General features: G+C 48.6%; 2 protein-coding genes across 10 annotated transcripts in view; one reads left to right on the top strand and one right to left on the bottom strand.

Moving 5' to 3' along the window:
- The window catches only part of Znf219 (zinc finger protein 219), a 13,808-nt gene extending 6,275 nt beyond the window's left edge, over positions 1-7,533 (bottom strand). The window contains exon 1 of one of the 5 annotated variants that reach the window (XM_021652266.2): positions 7,321-7,533. The gene's annotated coding sequence lies outside the window, so the exon portion shown is untranslated. Of the gene's footprint in view, positions 1-1,579; positions 1,847-1,924; positions 1,953-2,021; positions 2,678-7,320 lie in introns of those variants that run through there. The other 4 variants (XM_021652272.2, XM_021652268.2, XM_021652271.2 and 1 more) reach the window with 4 other exon arrangements.
- Positions 3,105-22,829, top strand: Tmem253 (transmembrane protein 253). Of its 5 annotated transcripts, XM_060391253.1 has the most exons (8): positions 3,155-3,926; positions 4,044-4,178; positions 4,562-4,672; positions 4,766-4,822; positions 5,326-5,436; positions 5,533-5,679; positions 19,510-19,604; positions 21,928-22,823. In XM_060391253.1, exons 2-7 carry the CDS (start codon positions 4,071-4,073, stop codon positions 19,594-19,596), a joined length of 621 nt encoding a protein of 206 aa, XP_060247236.1. In that variant the 5' UTR covers positions 3,155-3,926; positions 4,044-4,070; the 3' UTR covers positions 19,597-19,604; positions 21,928-22,823. The 5 variants fall into 5 exon arrangements, with proteins under 5 accessions (XP_021507948.1, XP_021507949.1, XP_060247236.1 ...); XM_021652274.2 differs by having other exon boundaries at positions 3,107-3,926; positions 5,326-5,679; positions 21,928-22,828; XM_021652278.2 differs by lacking the exons at positions 19,510-19,604; positions 21,928-22,823 and adding an exon at positions 5,994-6,604 and having other exon boundaries at positions 3,802-3,926.

The raw sequence follows: 22,829 nt of genomic DNA, 5'->3' as shown, positions 1-22,829 counted from the left end.
AGGGGTTATCTTGCTCCTGTTTGTATTTTGCAGGGATGCAGGGCCATCGTTACAAATTAGAAATATTTCCAAAGCAACAGGCCAATTACTTTTACATGCTAGGAGAGCTGGTGCAGGAGGGGACGGACCACCACATCTTACTGGGGATGGATAGATGGTGAAAAGAGTTAAAAAAGAATCAGCTAAATAAAGGACCAAGAAGGCTGCCCCTCCCCACCCCAAACCTTGTGATTTGAAAAATTTTAAGGTCAAGTGTTCAGTAGCAAAGGATCAGGGTCTCTGGGGCCTAGCAGTAATTAGGCCTCTGCCTCTGGTCATCCCTAACACATGATTTTTCCCCCTGTTGGCAATCTCCCCTCTCCTAAACCAGCTAAGGAATATGAGCCACAGCGCTAGGTGAGATTAAATGGAAAGGGGCTTATTAAACAGCCCAGAGCCGAGACCACCTGGAGAACACATACACAATTCACTTTTATGCTCTCTCCATGGCTCTCTGAACATCACTGCTCTGAAAACTGCTGCAAATCCACACTACACGGAACCTGGACACCTTTTAAGAGTGAGCTCTTGGAAAAGGCCGGGGGTGGGGGGAGATATTCCAGTTACTGGCTCCCAAATAACTATAAAGAGGTGAGAGGAAGGTACAGCCCCTCCCCACGCACACACACAATCTCACCCTGGACCCATGTTCTAGCATGTCCTAACTTGACCCCGATTCTGAAAGTTCTGAGCGCCTGGGGATTGGGGGTAAGGAAGACATATATACAGCTTTAAGTCCCTTTAACTAGAGCTGGCCCTTAAAGTCAGTGTGAAGTGCCTGTACGAGGCTCAGTTCTCAGGCCGGGGGGTGGGTGGCAGACCCCCTGGGAAAATACCCCTCCCGAAAACTGGGAGGCGAGCAGGGCTCGACCTGTGATCTCATACAAGGGACTCCACCAGCACACCCCACACCCCACCCGCGGAAAATAATCCAGGAGGATGATGGGGGCAGGGTTGGGAGATAGGGAGGCCAGAGCTCAGCTACCCCGGGCCAGGAGAACAAAAGCAGAGTTACAGCCGCCTCCGCGGCTGCCGCGGGCCGAGCTCTTTGTGACACTTTGTTTGGGACACAGAGAAGCACCCCCATCCTCTCCCCTCCCCCCCCACCCGTGCACTGCCCGGTCTCCGAGAGTTAGGGCTCCTTCCTCTACCCCACCCCCCCGGCTGCACCTAGACTGGGGGCGCACCTCCACTACGCTCCCCGCCCTCCCACCACGCACCCCCAGGCCCCTTGCGCCCCAGGCCGCGGCGCCCGGCCTCACGGCCCCTACAAAGCCGCGCGCCCCCGCCCCGCGCCACGGCCCTCCCCTCCGTGCGGGGCTCCCGGCTCCCCCACCTGGCCCCCTCCCCCGGGCCCCCCCCCAACTCTCACGCCGGCCCCGCCGCCCCCACCCCGCCCCCCGAAGCTGCGGGCGAAGTTTGCCGGGGCCGCGCGGCGCCCCTCCCCCGCCCCCGCCCCCTGCACCTGCTCCGCGCGCGCCCCCTCCGGGAGGGGCGGGGAGGGCGGCGGCGGGGGGGCGCGGGGGGAGCGGCTACTCACGAGCCCCGGCGGGCGGCGGCGCGGGCGGGCGGCGGCGGCGGCGGGCCGGCGGCGCGGGCGTCAGCGTTACGTGGGGCCGGGGGAGATGCGCCGGGCCCCGGCCCCCCCGCCCCCGGCCCGGCCCCCGCCCCTCCCCGGCCCTCCGCCCCCGGCCCGGCCCGCATTGTGTGCGGCGGGAGGCGGCCCGGCCATTAGCATGCGGGGGGCGGCGCGGCGGGCTGCGCGCTCGGGCTCCGGGGCCGGGGGACCCCCCGGAGCGGCGAGAGTCGGCCGCCAGGGGGTGCGGGCCTTTGGGGTCCGGGGGCGTCGCGCGAGGAGGAGGGGGCGGGGGTGGGGCGCGCAGACCGTTCCTCGAGGGGACTGGAGGAGATTGTGAAAGGTCATCTTGTCCTTCCCCCAGCCTCCAAGCAGGCTGCCCCTCCCACCCTAGACCCGGACATACCAGGGAAGGAGTTGGCTCTGCCGCTGCTTCTGCCCCAACATGCACAGGCTCGGGAAGTTCTTCCTGGGGTTTTATCTCAAAGCCTCTCCCTTACAATTTGTCTCTCTTTTGGGAGAGGAGGAGGGGCGATTATAGAGATAGTTAATGTCTGCCGTACAAGAAACATTATTAAAGTTACTCTTCCGCCTTTGCCGTTCTTGATAAACACTTCTCGCTCCTGCTTCACGAATTCTATTTTTCCATTCTTTGGGACGCTTTAATGGCTCTTCAATACGACAATATTTACTGAGTGCTTACCAAGCACCCGGCGCTGTGCTCAACACTAGGGGGGATGCAGAGCGGAGGGGGGATGTGATACTTTCTCCCGACGCGATTATAGCCCAAACGGTAGCTGCACACTCCTAAGTGGCATACTCAGATTTAGTCAATATTTACTCGATGCTTGTTCAAGTATTAAGCAGCATGAGATCTTTCCAGTAATCCTCCCATTTACAGGTAAGAAAAAGGAGGCCCGAGGTCTCTCCTTCCACTGACCGGGGATGAGACTCTCATCCCAAGGCCTACATCTCAAACCTTGCCATTAAATAAAGTCAACTCTCGCTTAGTGATTGAAAAGAGAGGAACCGGGCACCAACAGCCGTCTGGTTCCCTTTAAACTGCAATTCCCCGTGCCCAGAAAATCAGCGAGGATACAGTGCTCCAATGATGTTGGCTCAGCAGTGAGTAGGGCAGAAGTGGCTCGTGAGGAAAGCCACTTTTCTTCCCTTTCTCCTGGGCCCCAAACTCCCAGGGACCTTCTGGCTCCGTTTCGTTAATTTTTGGTGGTTATAAATAATAATAGCCACCTCGTCGTGTGGTATGTGCTGGGTCAAGCTAATTCGCAGGCATTTTCTCTTCGTGCTCAAGGCAACCCCTTGAGACTGATATTGTTAATTTCCCTTTATAGAGAAGGAAACAGATTAAACAACTCGAGGTCAGCCAGACTCAGGGGCACAAGTACAGGGGGCCTCATCTCCAGACCTCAGGTGCTATCCTGTATTTGACCTGTAAAGTATACATTCGGGCAGGCTGGTTCTCTTTCTTAAGTGTGGAAATAAATGTTCTCACCTCAGCTTCTGAGTCAGCCCTGTGGTCAGTGGACAGGGAGCACATCTGTCCATACACCTTTCTCAGCGCCATTAATGGTGCTCCACTCAGAATGGAATCAGGCACCCTTCAGGGACACATTGTTGTTAGCTAGTTCTGTTTATCTGGCAATAAAGCAGAACTCAGGCAGGTAAAATAATGTCCATCATAATGTAGCCAAGGTCACCAAACTGGGAAAGCAACAGAACGGAGATTCCACCCCAGGGACCCTTTTCTCTCAAAAACACTGTTGATTATAGTATCCTTTTCAAGACTGAACATTTGTGCCACCCTTAGAAGAAGAGGAGGAAGACACTGCCCAGAAAAGCCAGAGGAATGCAAACTGGTCTGGAAACAGGGTTCTGGTGGAGCAATCCGAGCAGAAACATAGTAACACAGAATCTCACTAGGGGCAGAACAAGTAATTTGAGGAGGGAGCCACAGAACAAAGACCGAATGGAAATTAGGGGAGATTGAGGTCCAGGGTGATTTTGTCCATGGGGATGAAGTAAGTGAACCCTGAAGATGGGCAGAAATATAGGGCAACAGGAAGTGGAAATACTGAGGCAAGCCCGGTAGCTTGTGGAGTGAACTAGGCTGTTGTCTACGTAAGGCCACTCCCTGTATCTTTAGGTCCTCATATTGACCTTTGCCCCACCACACCTCAGCGATGACAGACTATGTGCCAGGAAAAGATTGTCTGCTCTGAGCTAGCAGGCCCCTAAGGGGTACTGTGTCCCGGCTGAGTTCCAACCCATTGCAGTGGCTGCTTCAGACTAGGTAGGTGTAAAATTCTGGGTCTCAGCTCTTTAGTGGGGGTGAGCAGAGGGGTAAATGAAAGAGATGTTGTGTTTTCCCGTTTCCTGAAAGGTCCCATAATGAATTTTTCCAATCCAGGAAGCAACGTGCTTAGTCAAGGGAACAATGGATCAAAATGGTCATCAGCCAAGACAGGAGAGACCCAGCGTTCGCCTGGAAAAGCTGCAGCACTGGGCAAGACGCAGGCAGAGCGGACACCTGCTGGTGCTGGCGGTGAGGCCGGGTTGCCGCCCCCCCTCCAGGTTTTGGCTAACTGTATGCAGTTCAGTCCCACCCGTGTTCAGTGTGCCTGTACCATGTGCCGGGAACTGAGCTGGGGTTGGGGTGGGAAGAAGAAAGGCAGAAATTAACAAAGCAAAACCCATTTCCAACTAGCTTGCCTCCACCTCTGGGGAAAACACAAAGGTATGTAAACTATAAAGTTAGGCAGAGGGGGAAAATGGCATCTGATTTTTCACTCTTTTAACTGTCCTAGGATGACTACTTTCCTCCGACTTGCATTTATCCCAATTACTGACATCTAAAAGGTGAAAACAGTGTGAAGAGAAGAGAGAATCTCTGGTAGGCCCCTCTAACTACCTCTCTCTGGCCTCCAGGTGAGCCAACTGTGGCTGGCAATAGCCATGGTACCCTTTACTATCTCCCTTGCGTGCTTGAAGTCGGCTTGTCACATGGCCACAGCAATGCCACTTTGGCCTGGAGCCTCGGTAAGTCTCACCATGAGGGACGATGAGAGGAATGTCCCAGGGACCCCTCTCTGACAAAACTAGAGTTTACAATTTGCCCGTCTCGCCATTTAGGGTCTCCTCACTGGGCTTATCACCCTCGAGCTGCGAAGAGCACCTCGTATCTGGAAGGTGAGAGAAGGGAATACAGGCCTGGCCTCCCACTTCTCTCTCTCTCTCTCTCTCTCTCTCTCTCTCTCTCACACACACACACACACACACACACACACACACACCTCAACCCAAAAAGCCATTTATCCTCTCAAGCTGTTTGTCACTGACTGAAGCAAGAAAGTGAGAATGTTAGAGGGCTTAATGATCCTGTTTGAAAGTACGGAAACAGGAGCAGAATTTTGTTACTTTTGTTTGTTCCTTTGGTGTGTGTGCAATAGGCAAACACTACCCCTCACCTACAACCCCAGATTTCCCCCCAATAAGTTACTCAGGATGGTCTTCTATAGCCCAGTCAGGCCTTGAACTTTTGATCCTCCTGCCTCAGCCTCCCAAGTGTCATGGATTACAGGCCTACACCACCAGTCCTGCGTCTGAGCTTTGTTTTCAGCTAGGCTGTAGGAGGAGTGTGAGCTTGGAATGAGTCCCTCGGGCTGGTCAGGGCTGAGCTGGCTCACCGGTAGGTGCGGGCCATGATGATATCCAACACACTCAACCTGCTCTTGGGATTCATTGTGGTGGTGACAGAGGTGATGAAGACAGCCTTGGGGCCTGCCTCGACTGACCCCTCCCAGGTACTGGTGAAGAAGGACAAAGGTTCCAGGGAGGAGAAAGGGCAGAAGAAAACAGGGACTGTGCCCACGAACGCATCCTCACCCTGCTACCTGCAGTTGACAGGGTTGCTGGTGCTAGAGCTCAGCGCTGAGGCCTTCACCCTAGCGGCAGTGCTGGTCTCAACATACGCCCTGTTCTTGCTGAGCCAGAGGAAGCCGGGATGCTTCAAGAAATCAAGTCTGCACTACCAGGAGCTACAGGAGGTAGGGCGTGCGGGGAGGAAAACATGAGGCGTCTAGCTTCCAGCTAATTTTTCTTCTGGCTGTCCTAGTCTGTGCCACTGAAGGGCAAATAGTGGGGCAGCAGGGAAAGGAAGAGTTGAAACTGATTGGCTTTCTGGAATCCCTCACGATGGTTGGGAAGGGATTGGGTATCTAACGACTGGGACTACACACGTGCGTAAACATTAAGAAGCTGCTGAAAACGTATTATTGGAAAGACTGGAAAAACTGAGAGGGGTTTCCCTCCTACCTGGGGTTCTTTCTTGACCCTATGCTTTGCTCCCATCTGTTTTCAGGGCCTCCCTGAGGTGGAGGAGGTTTCTGGTTTGGAGAACAGTCCCGTGGTGGCTAGCACAGGAAGTAGAACAGATGAGTGAGTGGGCAAGACAGGTGCCACTGTCTTCCTACGCCAAGGGGGGCATTCTCAGCCACTTCTGCATCATGGCCCTCCCTTGGACTACAACTGGACTCCCCCAAAAAGTGCATGAAGCCCGGAGGAGTGCCCTTACTTTCCCCTCAAACCAGGCCCGTTTCTCTTCTCTTTCCTACTAGAGGAAGATAATGTCTGGACTAGTGACTTCCCTCACCTCACTCCTCGTCAAGCTGCTTCCTCCTCGCATTCTTCGCCTTCTTCCTCCCTGCCTCTCCATCCAGCTTCCCATCTGCCTCATCTCACTGTTTTGTTTTGTTTTGTTTTTGTTTCGTCTGTTCACCTTTCACAATCCCATCCACTCCGAGCCGGGTTGCTGCACCGGCCAACCCAGAATCCGCGTCGGTTGTGCTCCAGGTCTCCCTTGGATCCGGGTCCTGCCTAATTTACCAGAGACTACAAATCCCAAGATGCCCCGCTACCCCGTGACCTACTGGAAAATAAAGAGCCTTCCCTCGGCGGCGGGGGCGCTGTGCATCTGCTGAGTGACGCGAGGCGCCGGGAGCAGGGCCTAGCCGAGTTTCCTCGGACGCGACCACTGGCCCCGCGTGCGGGGAGGAGCCGGGAAGGCCGCCGCGCCTCGGGGCGCCGCCACCGCGGCCAGGCAACCGCAGCCGGCTGGGGGTCTCCAGCCGTCGTGCCTGCAGTTGCCGACACTGGCAAAGGCCGGGGGCCGGCGCCTGGCCCAGCCGCGCTGCCCCAGGTGCCGCCGCCGCGCCCCTCGCGCGGGCGCCCAGGTTCAAAGTCCTGAGACTTGGAGCGCGCGCGAGAAGGGGGTTGGAGATGATGAGTCAGAGGCGCCGGCCCTCCTCGCCCCCTCCCCCCGGGCCGGGCGCTGGAGAGAACAGGCTGGCTGGGCAGGCGTGGGGTACCGACCTAAGACTTTCCCGCCTCCAGCGAGCACGCTGGTGGACCGAGCCCGCGTGGCCGCCACCCTTTCCTAGGCGGGAGCAGGACTGCGCAGGCTCAGTCTCGCGGCCGCCCCCGGCGGGCCTTTGATCCCTGCAGCGGTACCGTCGCTGGAGCTCTGCTTTCACTGAGCCCACAGCATTTATGACCTCTGCAAGTGTACAAAGATGACAGGCGCGGGTGGTTTGGGGGAAAGCCCAGGAAAACGGTGGATCCCGATCACACCAGGGGGCAGCTTAGGAGCTGCTGGAAAGTAGAAATTGACTAGGCCTAAGAGAACTCACCCCAAATTCACATAGTGCCCGGGATGTGTGTTCGCCTCACATCATTTTTGTTCCCACTTGAGAAGGCTTCTTTCCCCTAGAGAATGCCGCTTTTCTCCGGGCTCAGGCAAGCCCAGGTACCAGTGAGGCTAGAGCGCAGCCTGGCTGGCTTGCCCTGACATTGCAGTGGCGCCAGCTGCAGATCCTTTCTGTTTGTGACACCTTGGGAGTGGTAATAGTCGCCCTATGACAAAGTTACGTGTGAGTATTAGTGGGTGGAGACAGTTCTGGGATCAGGCTCTGGAATGGAGAGAACGCAATCTGGGCCTCCTCCATTTCTTCTCTCCCCCAATCAAACTGCAGGAACAGTGAAGGGCTCGTGTGTGAAGGGCTCTGAGAAAAGAACATTTTTCTTCAAAGTCAGAACGTAGTGACCAGAGAAACTATAGGGGGAAATCAGCAGTTTGCTGCCTCTCAGCTTTTACTGTTGTGATCAGAAGCCTGGATATTGTGTTCTGGATCTGGGACCTGGCCGGTGGGTCTCTTAACAATGCTGAATGCTCAGGGCCAAAACCGCTGATTTTATTTCTCATTACTTCGTGTCCAGAGTAACTGGCAAGGGACTTTGCTCGCTGTGGATTATTAAGATCCCTAAGATGCTGAGGCGCACTTTTTTACTTTTCTTAAAGACAGGGTCTCACTTTGGCTGCCTGGAACTTGCCTTGTAGACCAGGCTGGCCTTGAACTTACTTTTGTTCCACCTGCTTGTGAGTGCTGGAATTAAAGGCATGTGCCACCATGCCTGCCCAAGCCTTACCCTACCATGTCACCGTGAAGTTTGTTGCACCCCCCAACAATGTGAAATAAGCATGAAGAATTGTTCCTAAATTCTGCAACGCTCTTCCCCAATCGGATACATATTAACTTATATAACAATTCATTGCTCAAATTAAGTCATAAAGCTGCACCCCATTTCATGGGACAGATAATGTGGAAGATGAGAGGAGGCAGAAATAACTTGAGGGAAAAGTTAGGAATTTGCGTTGAATCTTGAATCGCTCAGAAGCTGGAGTTTGTCCGTTAGTGGTTATGACCATTTCTACTTTAGTTCAGTGAACTTCCATGTGAAATTCTTAGTGGGAGAAACACAAGACTGGGTGTCAGGAAACTTAGGTTTTGATTTCTGTTACTTGGGCACATGAACTCAGTCTGAATTATACTTTGTCACATAGCCATTATTTCTTTTATTTATCATCTTATTTCTGTTTAACTTGCTGAACTGTAAGAGTCACACAAGGAAAATTAAAATAATGAGGCATTTGAGGGGGTCGAAAATAGTTTAAGAAGGCAGTTCATGGTGTGAGTGAGTGAGGCAGATAGGGTGTGAGAGGGAACAGGACTGGCGGGACCTCCGTGCGAATGTCTGCACTCCACCAACTCTCGCCCTTGCAGCGTGACCTGGTGCCGTGGTTTCCACTTCTTAATAGAAGGCAGAAATTTAAGACACTCTGAGGTTAAAACATTAATAATGATTTTTTTAAATTCAAGGGTCAGATTCAGCCTATAGTTCTGTAGATGTAAATGTCAGTTTCTGTTGTTATGCGAATATATTGCGCAGATTTGGGTGGAATCACACAGGAGGATCACTGTGAGTTCAAGGCCAGCCTGGTCTACAGAGCTAGTTCTAGGACAGCCAGGGCCATCCAGGGAAACCTCGTCTTGAAAAAAACAAACAAAAAAACTAGAAGAATTCTGGTTTGGGTATGTACAATATGGTTAGTGTGGCTCTTGTGAGATCTGGCAGTGTTGGAGGGATTAAACATGAGTTACCCCTCTAGACATCGCTTTCCAGGAAAGGGTCATTTTGCCTGCTGGGGATATTTTGCAATACCGGAAGAGTTTTTTGATGGTCAGCTAGGGGTGGGGGTGGTAAGGGAATGGGAGTGAAGGGTTCATTAGCATATAAATCAGGCGACTGCCTCCCGTGCGCCTCCTCGGTCCGTTACCTTTAGCCTGCTGCAAGCCAACACGGAGGCTTCTGCGTTTCTCCTGAGTGCCCCATCCACACTGACTGGCCAGAGCCCCTGGCTGCTCTAGAACAGCATTCTGCATCGCTACCGTCCTCCTAGTGACCGCTTCGTCTGTCCCAATCTGCACCAATCTGGCAGCCTCTATGGAGGTCACCCGTTTTATTTGAATAAGAACTTAACAAAAAGAGATTGTGACAAGGCTCCTGCTGACGTCAGTTTTTAAAGGTCACGACCCCCCTATTCTCTTGGTTTCTACCCATTGAAGAGACAGTTCACGTTAGGTGGCTTCCTGTGCAGCTTAGGCCAGTGAGAGCTGGGGCGGGGAGAAACCCGTTCTGATTAATCGTACTCTCATTTCTTTGAAATTCAGTCGTTTATTCTGACTGAATACAACTGACGATATTTCCCAAGTGAATTCTCTTCCGTTCCTCGGCCTGTTTTTTGGCTCAGGTTTCAAGGCCCAGGCTGGGTCCTCTGCTGCCACCTCCTGGCCCCTTGTTGCCGGGGTTGAGGTCTCACAACGTGTCTTCCTCCTAGAAATGGCACTAGAAAGTGGCATTGTTGGGGGCGAAGAATCTCCTCTCCACTTGGTGAAGCCTCGCCAGACTTCCCCATCCCCGCCCCCGATCGCTTGCGTCATTGGGCATCCGGGAAACCTGGCCTCGATTGGGGGCGGGGAGGGGGGAGGGAGTGGAGTAGAGGCGGTGCAGGAGGCGCTAGACCCCATTAGGCCTCCAGTTTTTTAGATATTCCTGGCCAGGAGAACCCAGATCAGTAAACTCCGATGTCCAGGAGCAATGGGAAGTAGACCTGCCGTGTGTTTGGCCTGATTCATGTGCCCAGACCTGGAATTCTCTTCTTAGTGATAGCACCCATGTGGTGTCTGGTGCCATTTTCTTGTCTAGGCCTGCCTACTGTTGCTTTGTACCTATGTCCTTTATCTGGGCTGGCCCAACTACTGCAGATTCCGCATCCAGTTGATGTGCTGAGCAGGATGGCGGTGGTGTGGTCCCATAGCGCCCGTGAACACAAAGGGATCTCCGCAAAGGTGATTGAGGTCTGTCACCGGGAAACTGGGAGACTGCCCTTAGCTGGACTGCAGGGCAGCTGTGCAGTGACTCCGTTTCTGAAAGTGGGAAGGCGTTTTCAGTTGGTACTATTTTTTGTTTTCATTAGCAGTGTTCATATAGCAAGTATGGTTTAAAAACCAGTTGCTGGGGATTAAGGGCGTTCATTGCTCTTTAAGAGGATCTAGGTTGGTTGCCTGTACACACGAGGTGGCTTACACCTGCCTGTAACTTTGATTCCAGGGGAGCTGATGCCCTCTTTTGTTTTCTGCAGTCACTTCACGCACATGGTACATGGTACTCTGGCAGGCTCATACACATATACGTAAATGAAAAACTTGGAGAAAAAAAAAAAAAAGAAAGAAGTTACTAACACAAAATCAGAACTGTTCTCAGTTGGCTCTCTTACTGCCCATCCCTCATAACTCCTAAATTCATCCTTATACTAAAACACCTAAGTGTGGTAGTACAGGCCTGAAATCCCAGTACTCAGGAGCCTAAGATGTTCAAACCCAACAGGAGAGTGTACACAGGTACCTGTTTAACCTGTTTACTCCTTATAATTGAGAGGAAAGGCCCTGCTGGTGTAATTTCCTAGGCCTTAGGCAAGATACGGCCATTGCTTGACATAATTTATGAGGAACATTTTCTCTGTTGTCCCACTATTTAATAACATAGAGGCTGGGCAGTGTTGCCCCACGCCTTTAATCCCAGCACTCTGGAGGCAGAGGCAGGCTAAGTTTGGAACTCTGAGTGTGAGGCCAACCTGGTCTATAGAGCAAGTTCCAGGGCAGCCAGGGCTTTACAGAGAAACTCTGTCTTCAAACAACAAAACGAAGCAAAAGGGCTCAGTGGTTAAGAGCACTGGCTATTCTTCTAAAAGGTCCTGAGTTCAATTCTTAGCAATTACATGGTGGCTCACAACCATCTATAGTGAAATCTGGTGCCCTCTTCTTGCTTGCAGGCATACATGTAGGCAAAATACTGTTTAAATAATAAATCTTGGAGGAAAAACAACAACGAAAAACACATTTAAAAAATAGTAATAGCCAGGTGTGGTGGCACATGCCTTTAATGACAGCACTGGGAGGCACAAGCAGGCAGAGCTCTGTGAGTTTGAGGCCATCCTGGTCTACTAAGCAGGTTCCAGGTCAGCCAAGGCTGTTACACTGAGAAGCCTCATCTCAAATAAATAAATAAATAAATAATGATATACATATAAAATAATACACGTTAAAAAGAATATACCCAATAGATAGACATCATCTGCTGTTCTGTTTTTCCCCTTCTTTCTCTAGTCCATCCCTTACCTTACTTCTGTATGTCAGTAATAAAGTTTCTTTAGTAATCTTACATCAAGGTATAATTTGTTTTGCAGTTTCATAATTATGCTTCCTTCTGTGTATAATGTAATGTGCCCACTTCTAAGCTCCAGTAAGAATACTAAGCAAATTGGCATAAGAGAAACAAGTTTACCTTGTTATAAATCTCAAATTATGATGAAGAGGAACTGTCCATTTGTAAACCTAACCTGTGAAACGGACACCAATGGTTTCTTACTAGAGAGAAGCTAATATTAATTGAAAAAGGAAAGACACGGAACCAATTTCCAGAGAGGAGCTGCTCTGAAACTGGGCTCCTAACACATGGCTGTGCTGGAGTTTGTACAGCGCGCTTTCTCATGCGTTGACAGGTTGTTAAATCAAGAATTCACAATCACTGCCTGAACTGGATGGATTTTCACTTCTCTTTCAACACTCAAGTTCTGTTGGTCTCTCAGTAGTGTTTAATTTTTATTTCAAAAAAGAAAGTTTTTAAGAAAGGATATCATTGCCTAGGCTGGTGCAGAACTTAATTGGAAGACCAGGCTGTCCTCAAATTCACAGCGATCCTCCTGTCTCTGTCTTCTGGGTGCTGGAATTACAAGTGTGCCTGGAACTCTCTACGTAGACCAAGCTGTTCTCAAACATATATCCAACTGTCTGTGCCTCAGGTCCTCTGCAAGAGCAGCAGGCACTCTCAACCTCTGAACCATATCAGCAGCCTCTGGTGTGTGTGTGAGAGAGAGAAAGAGAGACTGCTTTGCCTGTGTGTATGTATGGGTACCATGTGTGCCTGGTGCCTGATTTGGTCAGAAGAGGCCTTCATATCCCCAGGAACTGGAATTATGGATGGTTGTGAACTCCTGTGTGGATGATTGTAGGAAGTGAGAACTGAAGCCAGGTCCTCTGCAAGAGTAACAAATGCTCGTAGCTGCTGAGTCATCTCTCCAGGCCCCAGTTCAATATTTTTTAGTTGATACTCCCATACTCTTTAATCTGAAAGACTGACCCTGGGCAAAATTGTAAAGGTGGCTGGTATTTCTAAGACGGAGTCTCTGCTTTTGACATTATTGGTATTTGGATCATGCGGGTGTCCACTGTGGAAGACTCCTTTGTCCTGGCATCCTCACTGGCCCCAACCTACTCGGCCTCCCCACTACTGTGACAACCAAAAATGTTTCCAAAATTTGCTAGGTAGACCTCAAAGGAAAAAAATCATTCTGCCTTGCCTTGAGACGGAATGTCCTAAAAGGATATAAGAAAGATGTCAACATTCTCAAGATCCTTGTATTTAAAGAAGACATACAAAAGGCCTGCAAGAACAAACAGCACGTTCAGATGTCTGCATTTCTCCTCTTGCTTTTGCTGCCGTTCCTCCTTTGCCTCCTTCAAGCTGCTTTGTTTTGGTTTGTTTTGTTTTTCAATTAAAATTTTTTATTTGTTTTTTGTTGGCGGAGAGTTTTGTGCACTGGTTTTTCAGTGCTCTGAGATCTGGTTACTGCCCTGCCATGGGCGTCGTTATGAATGTTGAACCATCTCTTATATCCATGTGATGTAAGGAATGTTCCCCAATTATCCCTAATTTGCTAATAAAGATGCTGAAGCCTGTGACTGGGCAGAAGAGAGGTAGGTGGAGTTTAGGTTCCCAGACTTGGGGTCCTGAGACCTCATGCATGCAAAGAGAAGGAGCAGAAGAGAGAGCAGGAGGAGAGGAAGCTGGAGAGAAAGAAGTCTCCATGGGGAGAATGGAGCATGAGCATGTGGCCATGAGAACAGAGTGATGAAGCAGATCCAGTCCAAACGGATGACTTAGTGGCAAGTAACTTGGGATGCAAGTAACTTGAAATAGCAAAATAGCTTAGAGGGTTAAAGTCTGCCCAACGACAGTGCTTAAGGCATATTAAAAATCTAACAGGTTTCTTTATCTTTTACTTATATAATATCAGGTTAAAGAGTAACTTCCACCTTAATAATTATAAGAATCAATATTAAATGTTAATAGCCATTCTACACGTTTTTATGTGTATGAGTATTTTGTAGGCATGTTTGAAAGTGCACCACATGACTGAAATGCCCACAGAGAGCAGAAGAGGGCATCAGGTCTCCTGGGACTAGAGTTATAGACAGTAGAGAGCTGCCATTTGGGTGATGGAAATTGAACCTGGGTCCTCTGGAAGAGCAGCCAGTTTTATTAACCACTCTCTAGCTCTCTCCACCTCCCCACCCCCTTTTAAGATTTATTTTATAGGTATGGGTGGGTTGGGCTGGAGAGATGGCTCAGCCATTAAAGGCTAGGCTCACAACCATACATGTATGGGTGGGTTTTGCCTACATATACTGCCTGCCAGTCTGGCCCCACAGAGGCTGGAAAGGGCACTGGCTGTTCTACCACTAAAGTTATAGACCATTTAATCCACCATGTGGGCACTGAGAATCAAAGCCTAGTCTGCTGCAAGAGCAGTAAGTGCTCTTAACTCCTGAGCCATCTCTCCAGTCCCTTCTTCTGAGATTTTTGCCTTGAGCGGAGCTGCAACTTAGTCACACTGCTCAGTGCTACGCACTCCACCTCCATTTCTGATAGCCGAGCACAGCCACATTTTATAGCGTTTTCTCTCCAGCAGCACTACAGATGCTGAACCTGTTCCTATGCTTTTGTGTCACCAAATAAGCGTGACCATGCTTAAAAGCCCTTCGGTCCTCCCTCTCATCCAAAAGACCGAGTCCAACCCTTGTAGAATGGGATACTGCCTTTTGTGATCTGGCTCCTACCTAGCTTCCACTGTCACCTCTCACATCCCTCTCCCTGCACATCACCATCTGGTAACTTGAAGAAGGTGGCATTAATGTAGAACCTAAAATCGCTTAAAAATTGTTTGGTTGCTGGAGAAACGGCTCAGTAGTTAGGAGCATTGACTGTTCTTCCAAAGAAGCAGGGTTCAATTCCCAGGACCCACATAGTAGCTCACAACTGCCTGTAACTCCAGCTCCAGGGGATCTAGCAACTTTTTGTGGTTTCTGTAGGCTCCTGCCCTCACTCATGTGTAGGCCTACACACAAAACCACAAATGGACACATAATTTAAAATACAATTGAAACATTTTAAAGTTATACACACACACACATATATATGCCAAATATCTCTACCTTATCTCTGTCCCTTTTTGATTAGCCCAATGTGATGATGACAGCAATGACTCAGCCACAGGCTGAAGTGGGGTCAGGACTGATTGTTGCATATATTAGTGAGATGTTAAAACAAAACGCTGGTGGGAAGTCAAATCATGTCAAAATAGCTGACTCAAAAATTCTCACTTTGCATATATGTTTACTTCCAAGTCTTACTCAAGCTGTTGTATCCAGCCCTAGCCAGTTAGCAGTTGCTATTTCTATCCTTCAAGGCTCCATCTGTTCAGACCTCATCCACTCCCTTGGCCTCTTGTACCACCATGGTTGTGTTACTCCAGGCCCCTGAGTGTTCTATATACAGTTCTAAACTTACATTTTGTTAAAACTACCCATTATGCACTGACAGAGAGTCCTACTTGTTTATTTTGAGACAGGAACTCCCTATGTGGCTCAGGCTGGCTTGAACATGCTGTTTGCCTTTTATTTTTATTTTTATTTAGTTTGGATTTTATGAGACAGGGTTTCTGTGTAGCCCTGGCTGTCCTGAAACTCTCTCTCTCTCTCTCTCTCTCTCTCTCTCTCTCTCTCTCTCTGTGTGTGTGTGTGTGTGTGTGTGTGTGTGTGTAGACCAGGCTGGCCTCAAACTCAGAGATCTACCTGTCTCTGCCTCCTGAGTGCTAAGATTAAAGGTGTGAGCCATCACACTCCTTTACTTTAAGAGTTCAAGGCCAGAGGAATGGAGAGATGGTTTCAGTGACTAAGAGCACTTGGAGCTCTTCCAGAGGACCACGGCTTGACCCCAGTGCCCACATGGTGGTGCCATGCTAAAAGGCAGCATCACACCTGGCTTAACTTTTATTCCTTACTTTTCATTACTTCTTTGAGATTTTTGCTCTCGTTTTGATGACATTCACCCTCCTTCCCCAACTTTCTCAGATCTAATCCCCTCCACGATCCACCTACATTTCTTTCCTCTTTCTTTCACTCTTTACCCATCAAGTCCAATTAGTGCAGGCCAAATATTCTTGCATGTGTGCTCTTCCCCTGAGAGTAGTCAACTTGCCAGGGGCTATATACTTAGCGAAAACTATCCTTGCCTCTCCCAGCAGCTAATAAATGGCTGGGGGTGGTATTGTGTGCCCAATCAACCCTCTTCATGCTGGGATTTGTTTTAGCTTGGGCTTGCACAGGTTTTGTACGTACTGTTGAAACCCTGTGTTTGGATGTGCAGCCACCCTGCTGTACTGAGAAGATAATGTTTCATTGTAGTTATACACAAGCTCTGGCTCTTACGCTCTTCCTGGTCTGCCAGCAGTGTGTGGCTGACTGACTGGAAGTCAAGCTCCCCACCCCCCTCCGCCCCCAAGGGTGGCTGGTCAGGCAACTGCCTAATTAGCAGCGAAGCTGAGGGCATTCAGCAGTGATTCTTCAAGGAGCCCTTCCTTCTCCAGAATAAATGGCGAGTCTCAGGCAGCCATGGTGGAGGAGTGGAGTGAGAGAGCTTTCTTTCATGAATTAGGAGTTTGGAGGGTGAATGTGGTTGATTTGCTGGGACTAGGGGGTGCCAGGGATAGTTATTTGCATGTTACAGAACAGCCCTATCATAAGAAGGGAGAGCAGTACTTAATTATCCTATGGGTGATAATCTCCAGGTACAGTTAAAGGTCATTGGTTGAAAACCAAGATTCCAAGACATCTTATTAGCATAGGTGGGTATCTCCAGAAATTCCCGGGTACTTGCTGAACAAGGTTCTTATCAGGAAAGGGTCGTTGGGCCTGTAATCTTCCCTGAGGACTATGTGACACACCTTAGGGGATCTGGGGTTCCCCAGATCAAGCAAAGAGGGAACCCCACTAAGAAATGGAGTCCACCGTCATGTCCATCGTTACAGAGCTCAGAGGCTATCTGGAAACACCAGACTTTGACCTTAATAGCAGGGTTCCATGGATAACCAAGAGCAATGGCAATATGAGTTTATCTGAGTGCTTTGATTGCATGTGGGTAAGTATACCATGTGTGAGCCTGCTACCCAAAGAGGCAGAAGAGGATATTAGATTCCCTAGAACACGAGTTACAGAAGGTTGTGAGACTCCGTGTAGATGCTTAACCAATAGCTGTCTCTACAGCCCTCTTTACCTTTGCCTTTGGAGGACACAGTGTTTATCCTCTCTGGAGGACACACCAAAAAGATGTCCTTTTGGAAGCAGAGTACAGACCTCCACAAGACACCGAGCCTGCCAGTGCCCTACAGTGAGACAGAGGCAGAGATGGAAGTATATCAGAAAACTTAGCGACAAGCTAACCTGGTGCATGCATCTACCCCGGTGCATGCAAATATCCTGGTGCACGTAGTTAACCTCGTGCACACAGCTAACCTGATGCATGCAGCCAACCTGGTGCATGTAGCAGAAAAATGACAAATTGATTCTGCCTTAAACAAGGTGGAAAACAAGGACCGGTACCCAAGGACGGTCTCGGGCTTCCACATAGTCGCCTCAGCACGCATGCACCCCACACTCACAAGCCCTGCTTGCACACGCATGTCATACATCCCAAAATATATTAATTTTTTAAAAAGCACTTTTTATCCGATTTGAAAGTGAACTAAGGGGGCTGGGTGTGGTGGCTTATGTGGTAAGCACTTTATCAACTGAGCCATCTCCTCAGCCACTGGTTTTGTTTTTGAGACAAGCTTGTGCTATGTAGCTAAGGCTGCCCTATAATTCACTGTGTAACCTCAAACCCTTTTTATTTCAGCCTCCCTAATGCTAGGTTATAGTTTTGTATTTCCATACCTAGGAACAAATTACTTTTGTTTGTTTGTATGTTTGGTTGGTTGGTTGGTTAGTTGGTTTTTTGAGACAGGGTTTCTATGTATATCCTTGGCTGTCCTGAACTCAATTTGTAGACCAGGCTGGCCTTGAACTCACATAGATCCTCCTGCCTCTGCCTCCCTGAGTGCTGGGATTACAGGCATGCACCACTGTCTGGCCCAGAATACATTTCTTAAACTGTAGACATACATTGCTAAATTATGGATGCACCCACTTGTTGTCTTGCTAGAAGAAAAAAAAAAAAAAACAATGCGGCGTCCAGGAGGTAGAGGCAGGCAGATCTCCATGAGTTCCAGGACATCCAGGGCTTGTTACACAAAGAGGCCCTGTCTTGAAAAACCAAAAAGAAAAAGAAAAAAAAAAAAAAAGAACAAAGATCTTAAAGACATTTCTATGAAGCAAACATACAAATGGCCAACAAGCTCATGAAACATAAAAGTTCCTCTTTGCCTGTATTGAGAGACCAAAAGATTAAAAATTAGCAGCTATTATTTAAAGCCTGAACTAGGTGGGTGGAGAAGTCCAGGAATGCCCTGAGGGGAAGAACCACCTTACTGCATTTTTCCCCACCCACTAGAGATACAGTTGCTAGGAAACTGGCCCATCCCCCTATGGAGGGACACCAGGTCATTAATGGTCTGGGAATCTTCCTATAGCCAATCAATTCAAAATGTAGCATTTTGACCAATAGATGCTTGCCAGGCAGGAATCGCCCCTGCCTTGGGCATGCTGGGAGGGACCAGAATCTTTAAATTACCCAACTAACCTGAGCACAGAGCGCTCAGCTCTCGCCGATTAGGCGGTTGGGGGTGTGGGCCCAAGCTGCAGCTTGTAATTTACAATAAAAAGAACCTCATGTATTTACAACTGAGTCTGTTTATTCCTGGTCTTTTGGGGTTCATGAACTAGGCAGAACAGTATCTTTTGTGTATTTGTGTTACAGGTTCAACCTAGTACATGCTGAACAGGTGCTGGGTTTGGGGATTTTTGTTTATCCTTTTTTATTTTTTTTTTCAAGACAGTTTCTCTGTGTAGCCCTGGCTGTCCTGGACTCACTTTGCAGACCAGGCTGGCCTCCAACTCACAGATCTGCCTCCCAGATCCAGTTTGTCTCCCAGGCTGCTGGGATTGCAGGCACACACCACTGCTCCAGGCTTAATTAGTTAAGAGGGTGTCAAATCTAGAACTGGAGATACAGATGCTTGTGAGCCACCATGTGGGCACTAGGAAATGAATCCAAGTCTTCTGTAGGTACACTTCACCGCTGAGACACCTCTCAGCCCCACTGTTTTCTTGATCTTAGCCTTCCTTACTAGGAAGAGGTGGAATTTCAATGTAGTTTTAACTTGCAATTTTCTGGCGGATAAAGGTAGTAGGTTTTTTTGTTGTTGCTGTTGTTTGTTTTTTTGTTCTGTTTTGTTTTTCATGAATTCATTGTGGAAATTTCTCCTCCTCACCATTCTTTGGGGGTTTTGTTTGTTTCCTTTTTTGAAAGAGGCTTTTACTGCTTTTACTGCATAGCCTAGATTGCAGTTGAGCCCAACGTGTGGACTAGGCTGCCTCATGGCTGTAGAGTAGCTGATGACCGTCTTGGAACTACAAGTATGTGCTGCCACACCCAGGTGTTTTCTTGAGAAAACACCTTGAGAACTGTTTGCCCCTTCACGACTGGACTGTATGCTTTTTTTGGTATTTAATGTTTCCAGTTCTTATACAAAGATTTCCTCCCATTCAGTAGTCTGACTTCTATCTGTAATTGTTTTCTTTGTTACAAGAAGCTTTTAAATTCTGTGTCTTACCCTCTGTCAATTCTTGTGCTGATTATTTCAGAAGCGACTGGAGCTCCCTTCACAAACATGCCTGTGCCCAGGTCTTGAACTTTCCTCCAGCATTCCAAAGTCCCAGTTCCTACAATAAGGGCTTTGGTAAGTATTGAATTTGTTTGTTTGTTTGTTTTTACAGGGCAAGGGGAACCTATTTTAGCTCTTTTGTGTGAGGCAGTTTCCTCAGCCTCATTTATTAAAGATGTTGATCTTTTCCAATGTATATTTTTGGCTCCTTTGTCAAGAATCAGATGGCTGAGTGGGGGATGGCAGGACACAACTACAATCCAGCTCTCGCTGGATAAAGCTGCTCTGGAGAGAGCGGGCTGCTCTTCCCACAAGCCCCACCTGCAGCACTGGAGAAGGCCCAGTGGGACACTGGGGATTCCAGACAACTAATAGGAAAGAACTTGCAGTCTCCCCTCCCCAATGGCCTCAACTCCAGGGATGCTATAGGTAACAGCTCCCATCCCCGGAGCAGCACTGTGCAAGCCTGCTGGAGCCAAGGAGATCTGAGGACTTGACGTTTCAGCTCTGCTCGGCTGCGCCAGCAATCTGCTCCGAAAGTATTCTTTTAATCCCTTATTTTGTGGTCATTTTATTTCCACATTTGCACACATGTCTTGGGATGCTTTTGCTGTTGTCTTGTGTACTGCTCAGTAAGGCTTTAGGAACGCTGTGAATGCATCTTCCCCCGGTCTAAGCAAGTCATTCTTTGCTATACCCTCTACCCGTATATTTTAATGCTGTTCTCACAATGTTAAATCCGAAAGCGCTGCACGGAGACCACCTCTCACATACGCAATTGGCAAGAGTGTTTTATTTCTCAAAAACCTACATGCAGGGGTCAAACCATTTTGCAAAATGGCTATCTCTAGACAAAGGCACACAGGCCTTTTTACAGGAAACTAGCAAGGGATAGGTGATCTAAAACCTCATTGGTGGGTGCCAGGGAAGTTACAAGGGTCAATTCCTCATTGGCTTGAGTCCAGGTGAGAGGTGGGCTGCACTCCCGTACCTTGAATGTTTTACTACAAGAGATGAAGCTGCTCAGCACAGATACCCCATCCTGAAATAAGATATCTCCCATTTTTGTGCTTATCTCCAGGCTGTTTCTTGATTTTTATGGATCACCTGGAATTGGTGACCCATGGCCTAATTCCTAGGACTGATAACTTAGGGGCATGAGGGGGCGGGGGGTGGTCGGGCCTGGTCCTCTCAGTACTTCATGTACATTCTTATGCTTTTCTTATTACTACATCTTTTCCTCTTTCACCCCTAACACTTCCTCCTTTTTATGTTTTAACATTATTTTTTAGATTTGTTTCATTTTATGTATGTGTTTGCCTGTGTGTATGTCTATGTACCATGTGCATGCAATTCCTATGGAGGCCAGAAAGAGTATGGTATCCCCTGCAAATGAGAATGGCCCCAGTAAGTGCATGCTTTTGAACACTTGCTCAGGTTGGTGGAGCTGTTTGAGAAGGATGAGGAGGGATGGCATTGCTGCAGGTGATATGTCACTGGGGGGGGGGGGGTGGCTTTGAAGTGTCAAAAGATTCATGCCTTTCTGAACAGTTAGTTCTCTGCCCCTGCCTGTGAATCAGATCCCAGCTCTCAGCTACGGCACTAGTGTCATGGCTGCCTGCCTGATGCCATGCTGGTCATGGACTTCAACCCTCTAAAACCATGAGTCCCAAATTAAATATTTTCTTTTATAAGTTGCTCAGTCATGGTGTCTATCACGGCAATGGGAAAGTAACTAAGACACCTGGAACTAGAGTTCCAGACGGTGGTGAACTACCATATGGGTCCTGGGAATCAAACCCAGGTCTTCTGAAGAGCAGCCTGTATCATTAGCCATCCCTGGGGCCCCTCTTTTTCTTTTTCTGATTTTTTGCTTTTTCTTTCTTTTTTGTGTTTCTTCTTCTTGAGACAGCATCTCTCTGTGTAGCTCAGACTGTCCTGGAACTCATTATGTAAACCAGGCTGGTCTTGGACTTGCAAACCCTCTTGCCTCTGCCTCGCTAGTGTATTAATGCACTGGCACAATCCCGGCGGTAGTGGGAGTATCCAGCAACTGTGTTGTTCTCTCAATTAACATCCCACTCAGGGGACAATACAGAGCTTCCACCCGGTGCCCACCGTTCCTGGGCCGAGGAATTACTTTCCGGGATACACACTCAACTCAGCCACATCCAGGTCCCATGTAAACACAGCAAATACTTCCACTGAAATAATACAGCTGTTTTTAAAAAAAAAAATGAACCGAGCAAGAAAATAACACCAGGCACATAAATCCCCAACTCAGTAATATTAGAGTCATAAAAAGCCAAGACGACGTGACTCCTCCAGAAGTTCTGTTGTTGCGCTCCGTTGACATGTTGCCAGACTGCCTTCTCAATGTCTCTGCTTTTTCACACAGGGCACTGCTGCGGTCAGCCTCGGCCAAAGAAGCTTCTCTCTGCAGTGGGCAACCGTCGGAGGACTGAGAGTGAGCGACTGCTGAGTGCATAGCCCTAAACGGGGCATCCATATCCATCCAGGCAAGACTCCGGGGAGTGTGGGGAAGGACCTGGAGGATGGCAGGGAGTGCTGCGAGACGCCATCTTCCTGACATGACGGGACCTGACTTTCGAACTCGCTGTAGCTGTGGTTACGAGCAAAGGATCAAGCCACCACCACCACTCAAGGTCCCAGCCAGTGATACTGACTGAACTCACTGTGTTACAAAGCAAAACAAAATACACCCCCTGAAAGGAGCGGAAGTAGGAGGGGGATGTGCTGAGTGCTGTCCTTACAGGAGTTGGTGGTGGTTATGATCATATACTGTAAAATTATATATGCAATATTATATAGGAAATTTTACATATGTGCAATATTATAGGTGAAATGTATAATATATTAAATATTATATATGCAGTATTATCTATATGAATTTTTCAAATAATAAGCAAAAGATACATATTAAAGATAATCTCTTTGAAACAAAAAAAAATCTTGTAAAAATTCAACATTTCTACCTAGAGAGATGACTTAGCTGTTAAGGGCACACAGTGGTCTTCCAGAGGACCCAAGTTCAAGTATAGCACTGACAACCACCTGTAACTGTGGCTCCAGGGATTCTGACACCTTTTTCTGGTCTCCACAGATACCTGTGTATACACATGACATAAGTAAAAGACACAGAGACACATAGGTAAAAATAAATCTTAATGTTTAAAAAGATAAAAATCCACATCTCTTCACAATAAGAGTCCTAAAGAAACTAGGACGAGAAAGCTCACACTTCATTGTAGCAAAGGTTGTGTTATCACAGAGATAGAA

Source organism: Meriones unguiculatus, chromosome 9 (genome assembly GCF_030254825.1).
Source record: "Meriones unguiculatus strain TT.TT164.6M chromosome 9, Bangor_MerUng_6.1, whole genome shotgun sequence".
Taxonomy (NCBI): Eukaryota; Metazoa; Chordata; class Mammalia; order Rodentia; family Muridae; genus Meriones; species Meriones unguiculatus.
The sequence above is the reverse complement of the archived record's forward strand: the minus strand, read 5'-3'. Positions and strand labels throughout refer to the sequence as shown.

Bases quoted from the DNA above. Each gene is read 5' to 3' on its own strand.
- Tmem253 (XM_021652273.2), top strand. From the start codon at position 4,071: ATGGATCAAAATGGTCATCAGCCAAGACAGGAGAGACCCAGCGTTCGC. The intron at 4,673-4,765 runs GTAAGTCTCACC...CTCGCCATTTAG, and splicing joins CACTTTGGCCTGGAGCCTCG to GGTCTCCTCACTGGGCTTAT. The intron at 4,823-5,325 runs GTGAGAGAAGGG...GCTCACCGGTAG, and splicing joins GAGCACCTCGTATCTGGAAG to GTGCGGGCCATGATGATATC.